The sequence below is a fragment of the Leopardus geoffroyi genome, chromosome D1 (assembly GCF_018350155.1).
Source record: "Leopardus geoffroyi isolate Oge1 chromosome D1, O.geoffroyi_Oge1_pat1.0, whole genome shotgun sequence".
In the NCBI taxonomy this organism is placed as follows: Eukaryota; Metazoa; Chordata; class Mammalia; order Carnivora; family Felidae; genus Leopardus; species Leopardus geoffroyi.
The window spans coordinates 58,403,402-58,417,191 of NC_059329.1; the positions used below are offsets into that span (position 1 = coordinate 58,403,402).

The 13,790-nt window shown below is 49.9% G+C and overlaps 1 protein-coding gene across 6 annotated transcripts in view; it reads left to right on the forward strand.

The window, feature by feature from the left end:
- FAM168A (family with sequence similarity 168 member A) overlaps positions 1 to 11,018 on the forward strand; it is a 207,748-nt gene extending 196,730 nt beyond the window's left edge. For all 6 annotated transcript variants that reach the window (XM_045484088.1, XM_045484087.1, XM_045484091.1 and 3 more), the window contains 4 exons: positions 1,028 to 1,170; positions 2,886 to 3,060; positions 4,363 to 4,493; positions 5,208 to 11,018. In XM_045484088.1, coding sequence (XP_045340044.1) covers positions 1,028 to 1,170; positions 2,886 to 3,060; positions 4,363 to 4,475 — 431 coding nt within the window. In that variant the 3' untranslated portion in view covers positions 4,476 to 4,493; positions 5,208 to 11,018. The remainder of the gene's footprint in view (positions 1 to 1,027; positions 1,171 to 2,885; positions 3,061 to 4,362; positions 4,494 to 5,207) is intronic.
- Positions 11,019 to 13,790: the final 2,772 nt, after the last annotated feature.

The following is a 13,790-nucleotide window of genomic DNA, read 5'->3' on the forward strand; positions in this document are numbered from 1 at the left end:
GGTCAGTGATGTACCAACCAGACTGAGCCTGGATGGGAAGCCCAGGGAAGAAGTATCAGCAACACCCCATTGGAGATCCAAAGCCAAGGTCTTCTGGCACTGTCCCTTCAGCTTAGAAAGAAGGAGCAGTTTGTAAAAACACTTGCCCTTTCTGAGCCCGTTGTATAAAGTAAGAGAGTTAGGGGTCACTTGATGATCACTTGGTTTCCATAGAATCATTTCATTTTGTGTTCTGTGAGTACACAGTCTTGTTCCTGGGTGATTTATGTCTCAGCTTTTTCCTGTGGACATAGGATCTGACTCTATTTTCCAGAACAGTTAAAGGTAGCACAGTTTAATTGAGTCGCTGATTGTGAGCTCCCTGGGGCCTAGGTTTCAGGTTGATGTGAACTTTCATGACCCCTGACTTCAGGCAGAGGTGGTTCCCTCCAAGCCCCAGGAGTGGGGGGAAAGGCTGGCTCTGAATGGTGTTTTCTGTGGGCTTTTCACCTTAACCCTCTCAGGGAAGAAGGGGAATGTGGGAGAGAGAATTCCAAAGAGAGAGATACAAGGAGAGAAAAAGAATAAGGGGGAAAACAAAAGAGAAACAGCAGCAGAAGACACCTGGCCTGCTGAGTGAGGAGACAGAAAAGCAGGAAGACAGAGTGCAATAAAGGGCAAGTGGGCGGAGGGTCTCCTGTCTGTGTGTACGTGCCTGTCTCACAGCATGTAGACAGAATCCCAAACTGTCTGAGCTGCAAGGGTCCCTTAGGAGATCATCTGGTTCCAGCCTCTTATTTTATATGTCATACCCCTGAGACCCAGAAAAATACAAGATGCCAGAATCACTTGTGTGCCCTGTGCACCAGGACTGAGGGAGCTGCCTCTGGGGCCAAGGTTCTCTGGGTGGAGCCCTGTTCACTGTTCTCATCTGTGTTTCCAGCCTGGAATCAGCCCATCCTTGTCTGGGGAGTCGTGACTGGGACCTGCTACCTTCTGACAATGTTCTGTCAACTAACTGGAAGTCTCTCTTATTGCCTTGGTACAGGATATACTGCAGGGACACCGTACAAGGTCCCACCGACCCAGAGTAATACTGCTCCACCCCCCTACTCCCCATCACCCAACCCCTATCAGACGGCCATGTATCCAATCAGAAGTGCCTACCCCCAGCAGAATCTGTATGCCCAGGTAGGTGCATGTGGAAGCCTGGGCCCACCACTTCTGCAGGTAAAGGAGTGACCAGCCTAGGAGGGTTGGGGGTGGGTGAGGAAGAGAGGGAAGGCAAGTTCATGGGTCTGGCCACTTGCCACTATTATATCATAGAAACGGTACCCTGTAGTCTACACACTCCCTCACCCCACCTCAGCCCCTCAGGGGTGATGCATGAAGCCATTGAGATGAATAGCGCCCAGAAAGTCAAAGGAGCAGGGGCCCCTGGAAATCATCTAGCTCAATTCCTTCTTTTTTTTTTTTTTTTTTTTTTTTTTTCTGGAGAGAGAGAATGAGGGGGAGAGGGAAAGAGAATTTTAAGTAGGCTCCACGCCCAGTGTGGAGCTCAATACAGGGCTCAGTCTTACCACCATGAGCTGAAATCAAGAGTTGGATGTTTAACTGACTGAGCCACCCAGGTACCCCACTCAATTCCTTTTTATACAAGTGGGGAAGCTGAGACCCAGAGGAGAGTGAGTTGTCCAAGGTCACACAAGGAGCTGTTGGTTGAGTCAGGATGAGACCCCATGTGTCTTGGGCTTCTCTCCCTAACCTCCACACCTACCCTTCCTTGATAAAGTCTGTGAACTGAACAGGGAGGAGATAAGTTCTCAGGCTCTGTCACCAGTGCCCTGTGTGACCATCAGTAAGTTATTTCTCTGAGTGTCTTAGTGTCCCCATCTGGGCTCTTTCAGCTAGAGAGAATGTGTGTACTCTGAGGGGATGGCTATGACAGGGACTATATGAGGCTCCAGCATACCACATGGCACATTTTTTCTGGGGTGACAGTTCTACATGAGGTTTTTAAGTAGTGAGGAGAACACTTTTTGACTTAAAGAACAGCTACATTGTAGAATAGAATGCAAAACTTTTAAAAGATAGAACAGTGGGCTGGAGATTGTTTTTCTGGTTTGTGGTAGGCTGCTTTGCACTATGTTCTCAGACCTCTGGGATTATAAACCCATATTCTGAGGCTCCTGTCATTAGTTAGTAGAGGCATTGGGAAAGCTCTGGAGTAAGATGACCCAGGGGGCTGTGTCTACTCCCCACAAAGGTCACCAGGCCTGTGGGCTGTGGCAGCAGGAAGCAGCCATGTGATCTAGGCAGTGGGAAGTCACCTAAGACAACTGTCTCCATCCTCACCTCTTTGCCTAAAGAGAAATAGTAAGAGACATCTGGGGAAATGCTCTGCATTTGTGACAGTCCCCAGTAGGTAAAACGGCAGTACTCGCACCAGTGTGATCGCCCCGCTGGTAATTCCTCATGCACACAGTGGTCTGGATTCACCAGCCCCATCCATATCTTCACTCACTGACTGTGGTCCCTGCCTTTACATTTTAGGCAGCTCATAGAAGCACACTGCAGTAAGATCCAACCATTTTAAAATGTCAGAATTCGGGCTGTTACCTATTAGATCACATAGCAACCCTAGGAGCAAAGCAGGACAGGGTTGGAGCCTTATTTTTCGTAATTCATAACGAAAAGCTGAGCCCGTTACTGCACTGTCCAGAGTCATGTAGTAAGACAGACACAGAGTCCCAACTGGGGCCCAGACCTTGTATCTCTAGGTCCATGCTTATCTGGCCCTATCCCATAGGGTCTGGGAGGAACAGGCTCCCCCTCCCTTTTCCTCCTCCCCATGTCCTACCCCACATCTCCAAAAGCTTGTGTGACCTCGGCCTCTTTTCCCTCAGGGAGCCTACTACACACAGCCGGTGTATGCTGCCCAGCCCCACGTCATCCACCACACCACGGTTGTCCAGCCCAACAGCATTCCCTCCGCCATCTACCCAGCGCCTGTTGCTGCCCCCCGGACCAACGGTGTGGCCATGGGCATGGTGGCCGGCACCACCATGGCAATGTCAGCAGGTGAGGGCAGCATCTATGTCAGTGTCCATCCCCCTTCTCCAGAAACTCATGACAGACTGGAGAACACAGTCATGGAATCGAGTGTCCCATAGCATGAGAAATTCTGTTCTGGGGGTTTCTGGGAATCTTGTCCATAGGGATGAGAAAGATTTCACCGAGGACGACATACTGAGCTAGACCTTAAAGGGTGAACAGAAGCTAACCAGAGAGATGGAAGAGGGGAGGGAGGGCAGTCCAGGTGGAAAGAACATGAGCATAACACGTTCACAGAATGGAAATGGTCCAAGGCCCTTAGAAAAAAGGGGCATGGAGTTGGAAGAGCAGCTGGAGTAGTCAGCAAAGTAAAGTGGGGAGCTAGCAAAGGGTTCAAGCAGAGGAGAGATGGTTTTGGTTTAAACGTTCTCGGCTGCAGGGTGGAGGCACAGTTATGTAGGAGAGGCTGGAAGCAGGTAGGTTGGTGGGGAGGCTGTCATTTAGAGGAAAGATGATGGCACTAATACTCTGGTAGCAGCAGGGTTCTAGAAGGGAGTGCACGGGGCTAATGTTATTGAGTAGGCAGAAGCTTAAGCCCCTGTCCAGTAATTAATTGCAAGGCATGAGGGAACCCTTTTCCATTTCTGGCTTACTCCAGAAATCACATCAGAGCCCTGCCCTTCAGGAACCCTGAGGATAGGGATGGAGACGACACCGGGAGAGTAAGTTTAGGGAAGTCTCTGGATGCGCGGACATTCAAAAGAAGAGCGTGAGATGACAAGAGGGTTGTGGATAACTTTTAGAGACCCAACTTTTAAAGAATCATTTGAGGGAAGAGAGTACAAGGGGTCTAGTGGGCAGGGGGTGAGAATTGGGATTTTATGTGGCCCCCTAATGTAAGGGGTTGTTGAGGCCTCATTCCCTAAATCAGGTTAGCAAGCTATCGAATATCTGCTTGGTGCCAGCCTTCGTTCTGGTCCTGCGGACCAGTTACTGATAGATCAGACCAGAGCCCTGCCTTTAGGAACAGCAAAGCCCATGTGAAATACAACCATATAAACCAACAATTTCCACTCGGTAGATTACAAAAAGCATACAAAGAAGAGTAGAAGGAGGCCACTGAAGATGAGTGATTGACTCTGTCTTGGCATATCAACAAAATTTTCCCTAACGAGATGAAGCCTGGCAAGGTGGGAGGGGCAGGAAGTTCATGAGCAGGTCGGGGGCCCAGGTTGGGGAGCAGTTGTGTGAAAGACCATGGCTTCATCCTCTTCATCCCAGCACCCTGGGACAGCCTCACTGGGTTTACTCTTCTCTCTGGATGCTCAGGTACCCTGCTGACTGCACCCCAGCATACCGCGATTGGGGCACACCCTGTGTCCATGCCAACATACAGGGCCCAAGGGACCCCTGCGTACAGCTATGTGCCCCCGCACTGGTAAAGCCTGCAGCCCATCCAAGTGAGTGGGGCCTGGGCTGGGAGAGGTAGGAGGATGACCAAATACCAGAACCGCCCCTAGCAAAGCACGGGTGTTTGTAGGGGCCAGTGACAGTTACCAGTTGCTTTCCTGCTCTGAGTTCAGTAATATTACCCTTAATGATAGCTGTCACTTTCCATATGTTCTAGATACTTTACGTATGTTATCTCATAATCCTTAGAGCAGCTCTGTGAAATGAGGATTATTAGTTCTGTTTTACTGATAAATGCATAGTTCAACATCACTTAACCAGTAAGAATTAAGCTGGAACTTGAACTCCAGCCCTCTAGTGCTAAATTCTGTGCTCTTTACCTACAGTCTCTAGACTTCCTTTAACTCTGGTCCTCATTCTTCAGATGCAATCTTACCTTAATCAGATGTTGGTGATGATAGTGGGGGAGGGGGGCGGCTGGAGACCTTGGGCCAACATCCCCCCCACCCACCAGCTTCCTTACTGCCCTCAACTGCTCCTGAGGGACATCAACTTTTAATACCTCTGCCCTACCTCCTGATCTCCCCTACCCTCCACGTCCTCCAGGAGCTCTCGGCACTGGACAGGAAGCAGGCAGCTCCACTAGGGAGGCACAGAGGGCTCCATTTAGGGCTCCCACAGTGAGGGGAGGGGATCCAGTGGCTTCCTGAAATGGCCTGACAGGAATATCATGGTCACTAATGGCTCTCCTCTTCCTTCCTCAGATCTGGAGTCACACATTGTATGCAACTACTCAAGTCTTACACAGGTGCTGGAGCAGTTCCCTAGCAGCACCACCTCTATTTGCAAGAAGAGACAACGGAAGTGCAAGGGTCACTTTATGCATCTTTAACGGTTTTGGTTTTTATTTTTGGTTTTTGTAAAAGCTGCTTTTTCTAATCTCCTGCCTCTCCCCAATGTCTCCTTCTTAGCAGCTACCCTTCCAGCTCTGTCCCCTCCTCCTGACCAAGCACATCCTCTCTGCTCTTCTCTCCTTCCCCAAGCATCCAGTCCCCGGGGATCCTAGTTTAGTGGCAGAGAGCAGGGTTTATTGCAATGGTTCAGCTGAAGGTGTGATTTCCTTTGCAGAGCGTAACACTTGTGGCCCTTGGGTCTAGGGTAGGAACTCAAAGCTGTTGAGCAGGTTACATCTCTGGGAGATTGTTCTTTATTTTTCCGGAGCAAGATTAGTTTAGGACGTTACTATGTCCTGACACAAAGGAAATGTCTTCTGAGAACCATCGCAACAGACCGAGAACAGGACCACCTGAATTAGGTAGGAGTGTTCATAGCAGCTTAATACCCCAGGTGAGAACCTGGGGAAACCAGATTCTTTCTTTGGGAGAACTTGAGGGAGGGTGGGGGGAGGGAGGGCACTGGGGGAAGGAAGAGGGGAGAGAGGTGCTTGCCTGCTGGCTTTGATTTGTAAGGTCTCTCGCCAAATTGTCTGGGCCTGGACCTTCTGATTTGCACAGTGTTGTTAACTGACCTGGCACTTCCTCAAAATGTAATTTTGACCTCAGTCCTGCCAAGCAGCTGCAGGGTGATGGTATCCCAGCCTCCCAAAGCCTTGGAAGGCCAGATGCCCTATGTAATCCAGACCTTGGCCCTTGAGCCCACAGGGACCCACTCTGATGAGATGCTTCCTCCTGATTAGAGTGGGAACCTATGGCATTTCTCTCCCTTCCCTCTGCCCTTCCCAGTGCCAGGGCTCACCAGCCTGTCCGTGGGGCTCTTGGTTATCTTGTGCCATTCACGGCCAAAGTGAAGGAACCACATTCCAGGTGGGTGCTGGCAGCTCTGAAGGTCAGGATAGTGAAGGAAAAGCAATAGCAATAAACATTTCATAGACTCATGGAACTGACGGGACCTTAGCAATCATCTCATCCATTCCCCTGTTTGATAGATGAGGAAGCTGAGGCTCAGAGAAGATGAAAGAACTTCCCTAGATCTTGCAGTAAATTAGCATTAAATGCAGGCTTCCTACCTAGGGGCATGTTATCCACAAAAATTTAACTAGGGATGGATTGGCTTGGTTTTGTAGAAATTAAGTCAGCAGCACTCACACCCAGTGAACTCTGGAACCGTCTCTGGGCTTTTGTTTCTGCTCTTTTTCTCCATCAATTCCAAAGCGGGGTTAAAGACTGGGCAGAGGTCACATGGGGGCAAATGGCAGGAACAGAAATGGCAAATGAAGAAATAGCATTTGGAAATTCTGTGAAGACATCTAGAACTTTCGTTCTATACCTGACTCCAGCCCTAGGAGAAGGAGAAAGCGGGCTGGCTGAAAAGGAGGATCTATGCTTTTAGGACAAAAGCCCCTCCTCCTGAAAAGAGAAGGGGACAAGGATGAGGCCCAGGAGGCATGGGAGAAGAGGAACCCCCAAGTCAGGAGTCCAGGCTAGTCTCAGCCAGGAGCCCAGGTTGCCCAGCATTGTCCCCTGCACCCAGCTTTTGGCTGAGCCAGCAGCTCCTGTGGGGGTGGGGATGCAGGAACATTTTACTGTACAAAATGGGATCATTGATAACATTTGGGACTTTTAAACAACCCTTTTCATTTTAAATTCACATGCACTTGGACATACCCTTACCCCTACCTCCCATGTCTCCCTTAAAGGAGGAAGAAATCAGGAAACTCTTGAGCCAGAAGGACCTCAGAGGTTGTCTGGCATTCCCAGGAGGGCAAAGCCCATCAGCATCCAACCCAGAGCCAAGAGTTGGGGGACCCACCTTCTTGGCTTTCCAGGGAACTGCAGGACCAGTAAGGAGAAACCTAGCTATTCTAAATGGTCTGTTCTAGAGTGCTGATGGGGTTTCATTTTAAAACAACAAAGTTTTCCAGTGTTAATCCACTTTTTGCAGATACCTCCTCCTGCTCTCTGGTTTTGTAAGGGTGGGTGAAGGTTGTTCTAGATTATGTCATATGTGTGTGGAAAATGCCAAAATAATACTAATGATAATAATAGGAAACCTTTGCATTTGTCAGGTGCTTCATAGATTTCAGAGCACTTCACAGCCTTTAATTTACTGGCCCTGAGAGAGAGAGAGACGGGGTTAGAGTTATTACACCCATCTAACAAATGAGGAAACTGATTGTAGACGAAAAGGGAGCTTGCCAAGGTGAGCAGAATGCTAGCTAGTATCCTAATAGGTTTCCATGTACCCTGCTACCTCTAGGTGGGCTGGGTAGAACCACAGAGAGGAAGTAAAAAAGGGGAGACCTAGGAATGGCCCTGTTGCTTTTGTTCTTTCTATGCCAGTAAGTAAAAACTAACATCTAGTACCTCACAGTTCACAAAGCAATTTCACATCCATCATGTGGCTTAACCCTGTGAAATAGATTATTCCTCCTATTTGATCCATGAGGAAACTGAGACTTGGGAAAGCAAAGTGATTTGCTCATAAGTGGCAGAGCCACTTGAATCCCAGTTTGTCTGCTTTCCCTCCAGTCTGACTGCACATACAGGCTTGAGGACTAAAGCATCTATGCTCTGCACCCTTTCTTTGCCCTAGTATGTAATTCCAGATCAAAGACAGGCCCCAAGGCAAAAACAAGGTGCAGAAAGGCTGTGGTCTGGAAGAGCCCCAAGTCCAGCACCCTCTTTTCAGTGTGCATGGTGGAGCCCCAGTTCTGCTGGCCTCCCCCTCTTGCTTTGACGGAGATCCACAAGCCTGGCCAAGCTTGGGGAGTCATCGCAAAGGGAACAAGTCCAGGAGAGCAGGGGTAGTAGTAGTGTGCCTCTGTCAGGATGAACATTCGTGGCAGGATCATAGGCATCTCTTGGGAGGCATCTAAAGATACTGGGTAGCCCATTGGTAAAGCTGGACAGAAGGTCAGAGCTGGAAGGGCCGTGTCATTGTTAGGAAGGCCAGCAAGCCAGAGAGGACAAGGAGTGTGCCCACATGACATAGTGAGCTACAGTGCTGGCACCAGCATGCAGACACCTCCACTCCAGTGCCTGCCCCCAGTACCACAAGCTTGGTGGCCAGGGTTAGGGGTACAGGTGGTTTTAGTCACCAGCCAACCCTCTTGGCTTCCCCAACTTGTACCTGACTCCCTTTCCTCATTAGCCTGGGGCCCAGGAATCTGGAGTCTGGAGTGCCCCCCAGTGGTGAGAGCCTGAAACATAACTTTTCTGCCACTTGTGAAAACATTTTTTTCCTCACGAGACGGGACAGTTGCTGTGGCTCTTCTCTCTTGGCAATGACCCTAAAGTGTATATCCCCTTATCTAAATATCGAACAAGGACACACAAACCTATCCACATGTTTTTTTAATGTACAAAGTGCTTTGACATTCATTGATTGCCAAATCCTCATTTTATAGATGGAAAAAACTTAAGTCTTAAAAGGCTTAGGAGACTTGGGGCACGTGGCTGGCTTAGTTGGTAGAGCATGTGACTCTTGATCTCGGTTGTGAGTTCAAGCCCTATGCTGGGCCTAGAGCTTACTTTAAAAAAAAAAAAAAAAAAAAAAAATGGCTGAAGAGATTTGCCAAAAGTCATACAGTTAAGAGAAAGAGCTGAGATTTGAACTCTTCAAATCCTCTGCTTTTTCTCCTGGCACCTGCTGGATCTCAGTGGCAGGCATTAAGAAGGGGTGGGCTGCTACCTGTCTGTTCCAAACAGAGGAAGACTCCAAAAGACCTGGGGAGCTCAGTCTTCCCAATTGAGATTTTTTATGAGGGGCCCCGAGGACCCTGGCAGCACCAGGAGGATGAAAATTGGCAACAGAAGGCCTAACCTGAACATAACACTTTGGGGTCATGATGCCGAGAGCTGAAGACACATTCAAGGGCAGCCCCCAGGTTTCTGTCCATTGAAAGACCCGTGTCCCAGGGAAGCCTGCATACCCCTTGCTTTCTGACCCCGGAGGGCCTGCCGACTGTCCAAACGCAGTGAGTCGACACTCCCAGGGGACCTGATGTAGCCTTGAATGGCCAAAAGCACATGCCTTCAATCCCTGGGCTTGCTTTTCCCATGGGTGAGAACCAGGACCAAGAGAGACACTGTATAGTTCCAAGTTTGAGGTTTACCATTCTCAGCTGGAATGCTCCTTTGGAGGGGCTTACTCTGTTCTGAGTGGCATTCAGAAATGAATCACATGGAGCATAAAAGGCAGGCAGGCCCTGAGTCACCAAGTTCTGGCGTCCTTGTGTAGACAAGATTTAGCCAAGAGCCCCAGTGAGGCCCTGGCTGAGCCAAGCCCGGAGCCCTGCATATCAGATTCCTTGGGTCTGCCTCATGGCCAGAGAAGGAAGGCCTAGAGGACATGGATCTTGGTCTTTGTGTGGTCTTGGTTATAGCACTCTGGCTGGATTAATCATTTAGGTATCACCATGGCATTTCTTAGTTGCATTTGAGTGAAGATGAATGGAAGCCCTGTTTTTCCACCCTCTGTTCTACCACATCACTACAGAGTGTGCGGTCCCCAGCTGCTTGCCAAGCTTCAGAGTCCAGAGAGGGGCAGGTTAGGCAGTGGAGTGAGCAGGTAGGAGGCAGGTTCCGTGCAGGGGCACAGCCCCAGGGGAATCCAGGCCCAGCCCAACAGCAGAGGAAACTCAACCAGGCTAACATTGAATTCCATTCCTGAGCCTCAGAGATCAAGTTTCCATGGGCATGCCAGGTTGGCTGCAGGGTTTGTCCTTTACCTGTGTTCCCTTCTCCTAGAAAACTTGTTTCTGAAGTTATGTATTACATGGTTCCAGGGCCCAGCCTTCACAATTCCTGCCTGGCAGGCCAGCTTCAACATTCCATAGCCAACTTTGCCTGAGCCAGACTTGGGCCCTGTTCCCTCAGTTTCTCCAATGGTTATTTTCTATCTTGCATGCTGTTGAATCCAACCCAGTGGCCAAGTGAGGAACACAGGAGTTGGGACTGGCTGCCACAAAACCAGAAAGGGTAACTAGAGCTCTTGCTTCCCTGCGGCTGCATCCATAGTCCCTGGGCATTCATGCTGTGGCGGTGAGGCCCTGGACCCATTGCAGCTCCTGGCAGAGTGGGTACTCTCCTTCCTGAAGAGAACCTATAGAACAGCTTTGCAGATAAGTACCAGCCCATAGGAGTCAAATGGGTGAAATCCTCTTTGGGCCTGACCCCAGCAAGACCAGCATCTCAAGGCTCTAGCCTTCCTCCTCATGCCTGTGAGTCAGGAAAAGAGTGGGATTGCCCACAGACCACCTTCTCAAGTCAGCCAGATCGTGTGGATCTATGGTGGGACTCAAGCTCCTCCTTACCCCAAGGGGAGGTAAGGCCAGGCCTCTAGCAACTTGGAGTTGTCTATAATGACCTTTAAAGGCCCAAGGGTCTATCTCCTGACTAAAGGCATTGCATCCCTATATCATATCACGTGACAGAGAAACCTGTTCTCGTGGCATGTAACATCCCTGTGAGAGCATTGTATATGATTTTGTATTTTTTAATTCATTTTAATCTACAGGTTGGAATCTAATTTTTAAATTTTATTGGAACTCACATTTTAAAAAGAAAAGCATTTAAAATAATAATAATAAACCTTTGACCGGTGTCTTCCAAGTAGTTTGATCAAAGAACTTATCAGTGTTTTCAAAACACAGCCTGGAGTGTAAAGATTGGAAAGCCCCGTGGCCTCGCCTTGTGTGTATGACGTGTAAATCTGGTTTTGTTTTGTTGTTTTGGATTCTTTTGGGTTTTTGTTTCATTTTGTTTTGAAGATCAGATAGTGATCACTCTGAAAGATTGAAGCCAAGAATTTGTAACTATGATATTTACTGTAAGCTGTAGAACATTCAATAACTATTAAAAGAAAAAAAAGTTTCCAAAAAAAAAAAAAAAAAGTCCGGGGTGACCAGACTGGTGGTTCTTGGGGCAGGGAGACACCACCTCTTAGGCCAGTGAGTCCCCTGGATTGCTCCCCAAGCTGATGCTAACCTTGTTTTCACCAGTCAGGTAATGACTATGCTGCATCTCCCCTCAGGCATAGCAGGGCTTCCTTGGGATTCAGTTGAGGGGTCTGGGAAGTGACCATCAGCACCTGGACTAATGGAGGTGTGTGATACACGGCCAGGAGGTCATAAATGATGAAGGCTGCCATCTTCCAAGGCTCACCGTGTGGCCAGCGCTGTGCTTTATGTTTGCTAGTTCTCAAAATCCTCACAGCAGGATGGGAGGCGAGCCCTATTTATTAACCCTGCCCTCAAGACAGGGCAGCCAAGGAGGGTAAGTACCTTGGCCAAGGTCACAGAGCTGTGAGCTTCAGAGTCGGAGCTCACACCTGGCCAGGCCCCGCATTCTCCCGCCCACCCCAGAGAAGGCAGTGTCTGTGTTTGCTTAAAGGGAGAGTTTGTCAGCTGGGAAACCAAGGGAAGAAGGAGCTTACAGGTTTGTAGTCACAGAAGGACAGTCGAGGGAGGTTATGTGGTCTCCACCCAAATGGTCAACTACTGTCCATTTTCCATCCTAAATCTCTGCCTCCTCCTCCCTCTGGGCAAAGCCACAGCCCTAGTCCAGGCCTAGGCTTCTTTCCCTGGTCATTGTAGCCACCATTGCCTCCCAGGGCCTGGCCCCCAAATCCTGATGCTCCTATAGCCTGTCAAGTATTTCAGCCTCCTCAACTAGAGAAAAAACTGAGGCCCCAAGAGGCTCACTGACCTGGCTCACACTAGAGCTGTAATTGGACTTCAGGATAGACTCCTAACTCTCCAGCCCTTGCTACCAACCCATGCCCTGTGCCTCTGCAGCATGCTCCCCAGTTTCCCTCCTGTCCTCACCTCACAGGAGACTCCTTCTCCCTCCCTTGCGGTGGAAAGCTCTTATCATGTGTGGGAGCTGAGGGCACCTCTGGCCAGAGACTTTGTTGGGCTGTGTCACAGCAGTTTCGCCAGAGCAGGAAAGGGATTTTCCGGGGACTCAGCTCCAGGTCACAATGGCAGGGCTGAGGACCAGGAGCAGACAGGGAGGTGGAGATCTGGGCCCCATACTCACAATTCTGGTCCTTGGGGTGAGGGGTGGACTAAGGAAAGGTGAGACTCAGAACTTCCCTCAGCCCAGCGCCCCAGTCTGTCCTCTAGCTCCCAGGGCTGCCAAGATTCAGAGGGACAAGCCAGGAAAACTTTCAGATGAGGGTGGGGGCCCTGAAGGCCAAGGGCATTGGATATACCCGTACCTGATCCCTCAGCAATGCATCCCATCCTTTTAGGGACAGGTGAAGAAATTTAGGCCAGAGTCATACTTTGACCTTCCAGCAAGCAGAAAATGGGGTGCCGGGGTGGGGGTGGCAGGCAGTGCTGGAGAAGAAGTGTGCTTATTACCCCAGGGCCCAGCACCAAGGTGAGGGTTATCTCTTACCTGGCCTGGGAAGCCAGACCCAGCCTCAGTCTCCACAGCAAGAGGGCGTTTAGAGTCCCCAGTCCAGCCTTCCCCTGGAAAAGGAGGCTGGAGAGTAGGAGGGACCCAACTCCCACCCCATCTCTTGCTTTCTCATCATCTTGGTGTGTCATCCAAGTCCTGGGTGAAGTGGGGTTGGTTGGCTCAGGGGACAGCCAAGTTTGAGAAGCCAAACCTTGACATGCAGCTAAGAGTTGGCAAATAGGGACACCAAGTGGACCCTGGTAGTCCAAGGGAACATTTCCTTGGGAGCACGGATGATGTCCACTAGGCCCCTACAATGAACAACCTGTTTCAGACTTTGGCAACCCATGGTGCTCCAGAAAATTCCTCCTGATGTACAGCCTGTCTCTTTCCCTCCTCTCTCCTAGAACAGGGAAAGCTTTGTTTCCTAGGCCCTAGGAAGTCCCCTCCCTTTCCTACACACCTCAGAAGCCTCAGAAAGAGAAGCCTGTGCCCTGGAGAGGTAAGAAAGAGGCAGGGAGAGATCAAATCTCAAGGCATGTCTGCCCAGCTTCTCTGGGCAGGAGTTTTCTGTGCTAACTGGGCCAGGTCCATGGCTTCTGCACAGGAGAAAGGCCTCTGCCCACAGACAAGATGGTGATCTCACTTTGCCATCCTGTTGTGGCCCCAGCCTTAGGGAGCCCTGGCCGGGTTGGGCAGGGGTCTGGGAGTAGGAGTAGTGGCACCTGTGGCCTCAGGGGAGCAGCAAGAGCAAACATGAGCTGGGCCTTCTGGAGTCCCATCCTGACCAGCCGCCTTTATCCAGCAGGTCTGGGGCTCCCACGGGCTGTCCCTTTCCACACCTCCCCAGACTCCACCAAACATCAGTATCTGGTTCTTCAGCCTCTCTTTGGGACTCTCCCATTAGCATTTAAACGTGTCCCCTTCTTCCACCTGTAAAAAATATACCAATACCCAGAGAGCCCAGAATTAAAAACCTTA